This window comes from Condylura cristata, unplaced genomic scaffold (assembly GCF_000260355.1).
Source record: "Condylura cristata isolate star-nosed mole 26May11 unplaced genomic scaffold, ConCri1.0 scaffold00045, whole genome shotgun sequence".
NCBI lineage: Eukaryota > Metazoa > Chordata > Mammalia > Eulipotyphla > Talpidae > Condylura > Condylura cristata.
This window is the reverse complement of record NW_004567146.1, coordinates 3,411,900-3,424,242: the sequence shown is the minus strand read 5'-3', so window position 1 is coordinate 3,424,242 and position 12,343 is coordinate 3,411,900. Positions and strand designations below refer to the sequence as shown.

Genomic DNA, 12,343 nt, shown 5'->3' with positions numbered 1-12,343 from the left:
TATGTACAAATAAATAAATCTTTAAAAAAAAAAAAAAAAAGATGTGGTAGTGGTATATATACACAAAGGAATATTACCGAACACATCAAAAAGAAAGATAAACTCATGCTATTTGCAGCAACATGGGTGGAACTAAAAGGGTTTATGCTAAGTGAAACAAACCAGAGGAGAAAGATGGTTTCATTTATATGTAGACTATAGAGAAATCAAACAAAGGATCAGATAAAGACAAACTTTGAAGCCAACCCTTGAAAGTGGACCACAGATCTGAAGCATCCAGGATGGGAAGTAGATGGAGAGTAGGAAGGTTGGAAAAGGAGGTGGGATGAGGTTGAGGGACTAAGGTGCAGGATTATAGGTGATTTGGTGGTAGAACTATGTGACCACTCCTGAGGGAAGAAATTCTTTCTTATGAAAAACATAGGCAAGGATGGAAAATAAAAGAAATTCTTTCTTATGAAAAACATAGGCAAGGATGGAAAATAACACTAATTCAATTTAAATTTTTTTTAAAACCTGTCCATGTTTAGAGCTAATCTGCTAACTCCTGAAACTGATGGAATTGTATTTTAAAACCAGAAAGAAATAAACATACACATTTCTGGAAGAGATACATGATGGTTTAGGCTTATACTGAAGTGTAAGTTACTTTCATGCTACACTTGGTAAGAAGATAGATTTTGAGAGTAGAAAAGAGCCAAAAATATCAGGTCTCAGAAGTACAAGAATGCTATGGAGATTGCAAAATTGGGCGAGGTGGGAGAAAAGAGGAAATTCCTAAGTTTTTTAAAAATATGTTTTTATTGATTTTGGTCCTATCTGAGGTGTGGTCAGGAAAGGTAAGATAGAAAAGATGAGCCAGATAAGAGGGCATATGAAGTGCTAAACTAGTGTTTTCATTCTTGGCCTAGAGGATCAACTAATGTAAACATTAGTCTTGTTTAATCTCTCTTATGAACTGAGGGATTTGGGAAAATAAACTTAAAAATTCTAATACACATTAATAAATCCCCTAATGGTCCCTGGAGTCCAAGGCAGACATCTAGGGGTCCTGTGGGGTCTAGGGTGCCAATTGGGATGGATGTTTAACATTGTTTTATTATCCCTAAGAACCCCATGGTTGGTCCAATATAAAGAGTAAAAAGTCAGTGTTGAAGTAGTTCAGTTTAAAAAATTGTCTCTCTTCTATAATTTGTAATTTTAAAGGAAATAGTGATTATACTAACTAATCAGGAAAACCCATTAAGTGTAAGCTTTGAAATGCAAGCTCCTGATTCTATATAATTTCATATTTTAAAACATTGTTATTAGAAAAAATAGGGGACAAGTATAAGTGGTGCTTTGGGAGGAATTTCATAATTAAGAATCTTCACTTTATTCAATGCACTTAATTTAAGTCAGTAAAGTGGAAAGTTCAATGTCAGATTTTTAAATACTGTTCATTTTTATATACTTTTCAGACATGTAAGTTAGGAAACTCATAAGATCAGAAAAAAGTCTAAATTTATTAACACTAATAACACCAATACTCCAGTACTTTCTATATATAACTGTAACTAACACAATGAATGCATCATTGATATCTATATGTAGTCCTTCCATATTTTATTTTCTGAATCGGTAATAATGACGCATTTTTTTCATATCTCCTGTTTAGGCATTATTGGAGGAATATTTATTAATTTCCCTTAAATACTCTCTATCATCTTTATTACTTTTACTATAGTCATGGACAAATGATTTGAGAAATTTGAAGAAACTGTGTCTGACTAATGGGAATTCCTCATTACTAGTGGCATTTCAGAAATTTTCTTGGGCCTCAGGTAATGGGCCAAAATTTTTCTCATAGCAACCTTCATATCTCTGTTTCTTAGTGTATAAATCATGGGGTTTAGAATAGGGGTGAAAACCGTATAAAATATGGCAAGAACCTTGTCCACAGGGTATGTGGTAAAAGGCCACACATAGATGAAGATGCAAGGTCCAAAGAATAATATCACTACAGCAATATGGGCAGCCAGTGTCGAAAATGCCTTGGCCATTGCAGCAGAGGATTTAAACCAAACAGTGATGAGAATGATAATATAAGAGGCCACCAAGACAGAGAACGTGCTTAGAGAAAGAATCCCACTGTTGATGACAATCAGTATTTCAATGATGTAAGAATCCAAGCAAGCAAGTTTGGTCACTCGAGGGAGGTCACAAAAAAAGCTGTCTACAACATTGGGGCCACAAAAAGGTAGGTTCACAGTAAATGATAGCTGACTTAATGTGTGCACCAAGCCCACAGCCCACGAGATCACTACCAAGATTGTGCATGTCTTTCGGCTCATGATAACCACATAGTGTAGGGGTTTGCAGATGGCTACATATCTGTCGTAGGCCATGGAGACAAGTAGCACCATCTCCCCACCAGTAAAAAGGTGAATGAAAAAAATCTGAGCAATACAGCCACTAAAAGAGATTGTTTTATGCTCACTCAGAAAATCTGCAATCATTTTAGGCGTGGCAAAGGAAGCTTGACAGATGTCCACAAAGGAGAGATTTCCCAGCAGGAAGTACATGGGGGAGTGCAAGTTGTTATCAGAAGACACTGTGATGATAATGAGAAGGTTTCCCAGGACAATGACCACATACAAAGCAGAGAAGAAAACAAAATAGAAAAGCTGGAGCTCCTGAGAACTAGAGAGTCCCAGCAACACAAACTCAGACACCACTGAAGAATTGAGCTTATCCATGGAGCCAGACTGCACACTTGCTCTGAAACAGTCCTGAGGAAGGGAAAAGAGGAAGGGTCAGCATGATACATTAACAACACTTTTGTTACTCAGTTAAGATAAAAATCAATTCTTAAAAAAAAGAAGAAAATAGATGTGTGGCCTCTTATATTATCATTCTCATCACCGTTTGGTTTAAATCCTCTGCTGCAATGGCCAAAAAGTAATGAATGCGTTGGATGGTTTCACTTCTAGGTGAAATAGAGGGAAACTGAGCAAAGGGTCAGAAAAAAAGGCAAAAATTGCAGGCAAACTATAGATCTGAGACACAGCAGGGGAGAGGTAGGGAGAGGAGTCAGTGTAGGGGAGGGAAGAGGCTAAGGACTATGGTGACAGTCACAGGTGATGTGATAGCAGATTTTTATGGGGACTACATCTTCAGGGAAAAATCAAGTATAGAACAAAAATAACAGTGTAAGAAAATAAAGTTTAATTTTTTTAAAGTAATGAATGTAAAGAGAAAAAACCTGTGATGGATAGAATTATTGAGACCCCAAATATAATGTATATTTGCTAAGGAAAACAAATTTGGAAGAGACTATGATAATATATCTGGAGAGTAAAAAGAAGCTTAAAGAATGTCTTATTAATTCATCAGTCACAATAGAACCCCTTGAGTTTTAATCTTAGTAATCTTAGTAATAATCTTTTATACAGTATTCAACAAGCTCACCGATGAGCTAAATTGAACAAGACTAGCAGACTTCCTGGCTTCACAGGCTTTGTAGGTTGGAAAAATAATTTGGATCTCTTGGTCTTGTATTTAATTTCCATCATGAAATCGCTTAAGTGCAACATTCTCTTTAACCCTCCAGATATTTTCATGGCTTGATATTTATCACAGGATTTAAAGTCACTATTTTTTTCTAAGTTTTAAGAATTCTGTATCTCAAAAAATGATGGGAGGTGCTAAAAAAAAATACCTAGTTTATAGGAGGTTTTAATGTTCAAATATAACAAGTCATGACATTCTTTATGCAGAGTAATTATAATACAATAAATGTTCTTAATATATTAAATATCCCCACATTGACAAGGCCTTGTTGCTATTATAAGAATCATACACATATTAGTCAACTTCTACCCAGGAACTACTATTGAATATATATTGCCCGTACCTGTAGTTGCCATTTACCAATTATTCATCTGTATAGTTCCTTTAAATGTACATTATAGCTTTATGTTAATTATCCAAAACTCATTTGTGATTAAGAGCAGTAGCTAAATTTTCCATTTTTATTGACTATGAAAATTAGATTTAGGTCAGCTTTTGTTCTCCCAGCTTAATGTTCCCCATGAACATAGCAATACATCTTGATAATCATTCCAAGAACAGAAGAGTTGTTTGGGGATTTTTTTTTAACATAAAGTTGATTGAATTATAAATTTCCAATGCCTAAAATTACATTTTGTTTGGAATCAGAATAAGCCTACTTTTTAGTTAAAAGTTCTATCTCATTTTATCTTGCAAAGATACAGCTCTAGTATATAAATCTAATTCCATACATCTGGAAAAAGTTTCTAAAAGTACTATTGTAGGAAATCCTATTTCTGATGATAACTGTTGACCACAGGGATAGTAAGGAACCTGTGGTCTAATCCCACATAAGAGCACAAACATCTTCCATGGTCTACTTCATACAAGAAGCCAAAGGAGTCTGTGTCCTTAAGATAATACCCTAGTCTCTCATTTCCTTCCTCAACTTTTGTGAGGTGTAATTGTAAAGAAAAAATTGTACACATTTAAGGTGGCCAGTAATGTTTTGATAAACATATACATTGTAAAATGCCTACCACAAGCCACTTAATGCATCACTACCAATGGTTACCTGTTCTTTTTTTTTTTTTAAGTGAAAACAATTACTATCTACTCTCTTGACAAATTCCAAGTATCTAGAGTGTAGAGTGCATTGTTGTTAAGTGTATTCACCAGGCTGTCCATTAGATCTCCAGAACTTTGTTTATCCTGGATATGGGAAATGTTACACCCATTAGCCAACACCGCCTGCCATTTAGATGGATGCCATTGCAATCACACAGAGAAGTCCTCAACAGAGCACCATTTTATTCAGTGAAGCAGTGCAGAGAAGCAGTTCACTGACTCATATTTTGGATACATAATTATTGTGGACTTTGAAGCTAGAACAAAAAATTAAGATGATCCACAACAACAAAGTAAATGCTTTAGCAATAATGAATCAGCTAATGAATCACTAATGAATCTGTATTATATATACACAGATAACAGCTAACAACAATAATTGAACAGATTCTGAAATATACTCTAAATTATTTTTACCTTATCCAGTAGGTGGTTCACTATTTGAGTTTTCCCATTTCTTAAAGTTATCCTTGCTCAAGTTTAGGAATTTATTATGTAACAGGATGAACACTACCTAATGAAAATGTTTGTTGTATGAATAATGTATATAAGCTAAGATAATGAGGTAAATTTCTAGGTAATACTGAATAATAATTTAAATTCTGAAAAAAAGGTAGGAAATACAATGTGTATTGTTAAGACCCTGCAAGTTAGTTTCCACTGAGTTAGCTGTTTGTATATGCATTGTAGCAAGTGATTCTTGCAGCAAATTTATGGGAAATGTATTATTATTCCTGACCTGCAGAGAAATGTCAGAATCAGACAGGTTTAGTAATATTTCCTTATTAGCTATTAAGTATAAGGAAATATTGGTAGGGATTTGAAATCAGATAATAAAAATAACATTTTTCATTGTGGACCAGCAATGTTCCAGACACCCTTTAAACTCAATGTATATTAATTGAATCTTCCAAAAATATTATGTAGCAAACACTTATTAATGACATTTCACAAGAAAAAAACAAGAGTTACAGAGACAAGAAACTTCCCAAGAGTTACATAGCTAGAGAGTCAGTGAACTAGAATTTAAACTACAACTTTACACTCCAAGGAAAGCTCTATCAAGCTATATGATACTGTCTTTTAAAAACTAAAGTAACATTGCCTTATATGAAATTATATAAGGCACAGGTGCGCATCATTCAAAATTTGCATGCATAGGTGCTACATCATACTGTTAAGACCTGAATGATATAAAACCCAAAACACATAGATCTTTCAAATGGTCAGTGATTGGGGGCAAATTATTTCACTTCTGAAACGGCATCTTTGACTTACATATTAGTCTCTCCTTCTTTCATGTAACAGTTTCATTTATTGACGAAGTGGTTTCATTTACTGACAAAGTGATGAGGTCTGACTCATCCAAAAAAAAATAAAAAGGCAAAAACAACAAAAAGTCCTAAATTCTAATGCCTCTTTAGTTTTGTTTTTTTTTTTTCTTAATTTCGCCTTGTTTTTGCAAGAAATTGCTTGAGGGTTATCTACATTTTCCCGTCCCTTTTCTTTCCATTTACCAAAACCTTAACACTATACTCAATGATGTCTTTTGCTGCCACAATCAGGGAAGCATGTTGTCAAATATCTTCAAAGTCCCTTATGAGAGCTAATATTGTAATCCTCTTAAGAAACATTCCTCTCGGAATGTTTAGTCTTAACTGCCGTTATCTAGGCACTGGCCCTTACAAGTAAGTTTTCAATTTTTTTCCTTCCCTTTTACACATCTTTTTTCGTCTTTATCTCTTACTTCATGTTAGTGTTAGTATCTCTTCCTCTCCCTCTGCTCCCTTTCTTCCTTGGGCACTCTGTGATATCAGTTATCAGCTCTGTGTGATGACGTCTAATTTCTCACCAGACTCCAGTATTGCAAACATGTTTCTAATCATTTTTTGGATATGAATATTATAAAGCCACCTCATATCTCAGATTATAATTTCTTAACTCATTTTGGTCCTTTTTTCCTTTAGATGTTTCTTAGCTATGCAGCTGTGACTAATATTCCTGCAAGCTGTAGACCTTACTTTTTTTCCTGGACCTCACTCTCTCACTTGCAAAATCTTATATTTACTTTAACTCAAAATAAATTTAGCATCTCAGCATGACCACTAAACATATATGATCTGATTTACCCACCCCATATATTACTCCTTAGACAAAAGCAGACTCTTTAACATGTATCAAGCAGGGAAATACTTCCAATTCATTTTTTCCTAGCCTGCACAGATGATATTCCAATACAAATGCCAGCTCCTCTAAGAGCCTTCTTCCCAGAGGCTTAAGTGAAAATTCCTTTTTCATAGTTTGACAGCACTTTGCTTGCACATATACTTTCTCCCAAAGTAAAAGTTTTGTGTAGTTGTCATTTTTCCTACCACACTGAAAGCTGCTTAAATTCTCGTGCTGCTTATGTGTCATTCAAAGAATTTGGCATAACCATGCACAGCAAATAAATTCTCCATAAATATACTTTAGAGCTAGTTGAAATATATTTCCCCTTACATCTGTCATTTACTCAGCATTTCTACCATCCAAACTTCCCATGCACAGAGGTCTTCCCAGTAAATGACTCTGAACTCTGCAACAACAAATCATCTACATAAACTTCATAACTTCATACATTTTATCTCACATGGAATAAAATCATTCATCTCATCAGTGACACAATATTGTACTAAATTAAAACCTGTGCCAATAATAAACTAGTAAAACAAAAGGCATAAAATAACCTTTTGAATTACAACACTGAGAAAATTGGTTTGCTTACCAAGTTTTCAGAAAGAGGCATTTTGTTGACCAAGTCTTTAAAAAGTAATAAAAATAAAGAGATTCTTAGGACAGAAGAAATTTTCACTCTTCTATAGAATTATATGTCTTATCTGTGCCATTTAAAGTGCAGGTAAATAAAAGTATCATTAATGAAAATATAATGCAGTTAAAAATGCATAACCTGAGTATGCTATTTACTATTTCCATGATTTCTAAAGAATAGCTCTATCAACCTGGATTGTATCACCAAAGAAAGATACAGCATTAAGGCATATGTTTATTTAACTTCTTTAGGTGGTAGGTGAAAGTATCATAATAGATTTTTCTACTATGATTAGAGTTTGTTATAATCTCCCATGAATGCTTTATAAGCCCATATAATTTCTCACAAACTTTCCCAACCGTTCTAAGACACACAAACATCTTCAATTTGATATATTTTATCTTCTAATATAGTTTTCTTTCATTTCTGTGTCCTTTGTAATGTACAATGTAATAACTGAATATGTAACTGGGCACAATCATTTTTAATGTATATTTTTGTCAAATGTTACCTACCTGATATAATGCATATCAGATGTAAATTGAATTATTCAATATTTCTGTTGTGAAATTAATCTCTGCCAAGTAGTGCTATTTATATGAATTTGTCTCTTGTCAACTTAAAGCAATACCATGGTTTTATGTAAGTGACCAATTGAAACTTCAGAGATTTAGGAATAGATAGCAAAGGTTCATCTTCCAATGGGGATTATTAATACCTTCAACTACATAGTCCCACTGGAAAAAAGTAAATGTCATCCCACATTGTTGATGACTAAAATGAGGACGTTTGGACTAATCGAAGAAAAAGGGAGGGTCATTCAACCCTTGGACAGTATGTGGAGTAAAGTATCTTTTGTGAATTCTACACAATTGAGCCTCCTACTCTAGGGAAAAGTTGTGCTAAAGTGCATACTTATTCCTAAAGAGAAATGTTTTGACTTAGGAAAAGAAGGACATATTGTGTCTTTGCTGCTGGAGCACATGGTGATCTAGAGGAAAAGTTAACTAATTACAGCTCAAAGGGCAGGGATTACCTTTCTCAATTCTACCAGCCACTAAGAACAAACTATTAAGCAAATATTCAACTTGGGGGACATTAGTTTACCTTGTGTGAAATGATTTTTCACACTTCAAGTACCATAAAAATAAAAAAACTATTACATAAATAGCTTTGCATACAAATGTTCAACTTAACAAATGTTAATGTTTGCCATATTTCCTTAATTAGAAATACAACATTACAAGAGACTATAGTGATAGTGTATGGATGAATTGGTGGTGGGAATTTCATGGGGAAATCATACATTGTACAAAAGTGAAGAATGATGTCATAAATACACACACACATAAATATATATAAAAGGTAGAACAAGTAGTTGTAAAGATGTTCCTGGCCCTTCTCTACCAGGAAAAAAAAAAAAAAAAGTTAATCACCTATACTATTCTAAATCCTTATCAGCCCAGAGAAGGCAACAAAGGAAACTGCAATAAATTGCTAAAATGACTAGTGCCTTTATCTTCTGTTAGTTTCCTTGAATATTTGCCTTTGCATAATTTGTTGCCCTGCAAACACAAAGTCCTAATCCTTTATTTTTATCCCTCTCCTAAGGAGCTATATAAGCCCAAGTTCCAATAATCTCTTTGAATTACTCATTTGCAAGTGCCCCCATCCATATGTGTATGCACTGCACATGTTAATAAACTTCCATTTATTTTTCTCTTTTGTTATTCTGTCTTGTTAGTTTAGTTTACAGGGACTGTCAATAAGCCTAAGATAGGTTAAGGGCAAAAAGATATTTTTTTCCTTGCCCATATGTTAGATATTTTTTTCCTTGCCCATATGTTAGTTGACAGTACAAACTACCCACTTATAAAGGATTGGATCAAGAAGATGTAGTATATCTCCAGTATGGAATACTATTCAGCCATAAAGAAAGACAAAATACTGCCACATGCAGGAAATGGAAGAAGCTTAGGGAATTATGTGTAGTAAGCCAAGTCAGAATAACAAAGAAAGATATTAGGATGACTCAAGAAAGCAAAAACTTATAAATGAAGTGATATTTCTGAGGTTAATAGGGGTGGCAAGGAAAAATGTCCAAGGTGGTATAAGAAATGGTAGTGGGGTAAAATACAAAAGGAAAAATATACAGAAAAATGGCAATTAGAGTCATAAATGACAACATAAAAATATTGCCAAATATAATTTTTTAAATAGCATAACAAAAAAGCAGCAAAAACCAATTTTCCAGAATTAACTTATAACCTGAATTTGTATTTAACATTTTCATGATTTTCAGTATAGTTGTATGACATTGGGGTGTATCCATAAAGAATATGTAGCCTTCACCTGCATTTCCATGTTTATATTTAATTCTGTCACATCTTGCTATTTTTGTACTGAGTAGTTTGTTTGGGACAGTTATCAGTGCACATACTTTAGTTCACTTATTTTCATGCTATAGTTTAGCAATTACATGAATTGCTCATTTGAACATTTTTCATGAATGGATACCTAAAAGATTGTTTCCAACCATTCATACTGTGAGCAGCATTAGAACAAATCTCTGTATAAATAAATATTTGCTTGAAATTCTAACAGATATTCTGAGGAAATATCTTCCTAGGAGAATAATTGCTAAGTTATAAAGAACAGAAATCTTCAACACACCAGGTACATACAAATTATCCAACAAAATGGTTTAACACATTTACACTTAACGTTCAGTTTTCGATTTGCTTCTCAGTTCTGATTGTACCCTTTTATATGCTTTGCATGATGAACAAAGTAATTATTCTTTTAAATATTTCTCCTTTGAAATTAAAATGTTGCTAACCTATCTCAGAGGAAGGAGCTGGAGGCATACTGCAGAAAGAAGAGGCTTTCATGAGTTCAGGCATGATTTGGGGTCAACTGCACATGTGTGAGGCCATCTAGCGACACCTGTCCCAGATACAACCCCAAAACACAGTGCCTCTGAGCTATTTCAGTTACAGTGTAGTGATAACCTGTGCACTCAGTCTTCTCTAAATAGAAACCAGGGCTCTCTGCTCTGAAAGATTCCTGCCCTTGACAGCATCTAGATATCCTGTAAACACACACCCTGCCAGGTGTTCACACTGGTTCTCCCACCTCCACAACTGGTGGTTTATTGCTCATCCAGCACTGCAAGATGCACTCTGACCTGGTCAAACCAGTGGATTTCTTTTTTACTGAGAAAATAAACCACACCTCTGATGAGCCTGTTTCCCTTCAAGATTATCTTTCCCTGGCTAGTCTCCCTGTGCCCCAAAGTACCATATAGAGCTTCCTTATATCTTATAGTCACTATTTCAGCCATTGTAATTAATCCTTTATACTAATCTTTTTAACATGCTATGTGGTTTCTATCTTCTGATTGGACCCAGACTTTTATATATGTGTGGAAAAGTTCCCGATGTGAATTTAAAGGTATATATGCACTCCTACTTTCATGGTGGCACTATTTATTAAAGCCAAGTTATAGGAACAACCTAAGAGTCCAAAGACAGATTAGCAGATCGGGATGATGTGTTAGATATATACAACGTAATATTCCTCAGCTATTAAAAAAAAAAAGTAAACTACATTTGTGATAACATGGATGGAACTGTGGAAGACTATACTAAATGAAATAAGTTAGAAAGAGAAAGACAAGTAGCAGGTAATTTCACTCATATGTGGAATACAGAGGGGAAAAAAAACAACAAAGGGACTGACAAAACAAAACCCAAACAAAGCTGAGAAATATGAACGCAAAATTGAGGCTACTAGAGGAGAAAGAAAGGCAGTAATAAAATGGGGAGAGTCCAATGGTCTGTGGCAAAGGGAGGCGGTTGTTTTGCCGGTGGGTGTGGTGTGGTGATATCCACTTGAGCAAATGTGAACCTGTTCCCCAAACCACATACAGCATTATAAACCAATGTCATCTTAATTATTTTAAAAAGAACCCTCAAAAACATCACAGAAAGTTTCTGTTCTGCATGTTTGCCAACATGTTGTCGCATGATTCAACAGTTAAACACATTGTCAGAGATACACGGTTATGGTTATTATTGCCCTTCCCTTGGCTATTAGTGAAATCTAACTCATCTCCAAAGTTTATTATATATTTATGCTTCTTCTGTGAAATCCCTATTTTTAGCAGTGGCAAAAAAATAATAATTTTTCCGGTGCATAGAACCCAGATTAACTGTTTAATCAGAAGTATACCCATTTGTGGGAAATAAGCTGTAAAATTAAGATAACTAGGCAACATCTTTTTCTACATGTTCATTAGAGCCAGTTTATTGTGTTTCATTCTGTAAAATTAGCAATTTTGCTGCTTGATAACTTTTGTTGAAACCTCTGACATGATTGTGGGACTTCCTCCTTTCTTCCCTTATAAATTCTTCAAACATTTTGAATATATGCCATTAGTTATGCAAGTTTCATTTTAGGATGTTACATTTTACAAGGAAGAGCTGGGTGACCATCAGGAACTCACTTGCCGATTCCTTAGTTTTTGCATCGCTGATATTACCTCCTTATTTCTCAGGGTGTAGATCATGGGGTTTAAGAGAGGTGTGAAAACAGTATAAAATATTGAGAGAACTTTATCCACTGGGAAGTCACTAAATGGCCAGGTATAAATGAAGATGCAAGGGCCAAAGAACAAGGTCACCACAGTGATGTGAGCTGTCAGTGTGGCCCTGGCCTTGGCCATGCCCGTGGAGGACCGCTGTCGCACAGTGACGAGGATGACTGTGTAGGAGATCAGAAGGAGCACAAAGGAGCTCATGGCCATTAGACCGCTGTCTGAAAGCATCAGTACCTCAAGAGTGAAGGTATCCGTACAGGCGAGCTTGATAACCA

The 12,343-nt window shown here is 34.7% G+C and overlaps 2 protein-coding genes across 2 annotated transcripts in view; both read right to left on the bottom strand.

Annotated features, from left to right (window-relative positions):
- Positions 1-1,769: 1,769 nt before the first annotated feature.
- On the bottom strand, positions 1,770-2,738 carry LOC101626525 (olfactory receptor 4K5). Its single transcript, XM_004694569.1, has one exon. The coding sequence runs from the start codon at positions 2,736-2,738 to the stop codon at positions 1,770-1,772; it is 969 nt and encodes a 322-aa protein (XP_004694626.1).
- A 9,225-nt stretch (positions 2,739-11,963) lies between these two features.
- Positions 11,964-12,343, bottom strand: part of LOC101636090 (olfactory receptor 4K15-like) — a 1,230-nt gene continuing 850 nt past the window's right edge. Inside the window, exon 2 of the mRNA XM_004694700.1 lies at positions 11,964-12,302. Coding sequence (XP_004694757.1) covers positions 11,964-12,302 — 339 coding nt within the window. The remainder of the gene's footprint in view (positions 12,303-12,343) is intronic.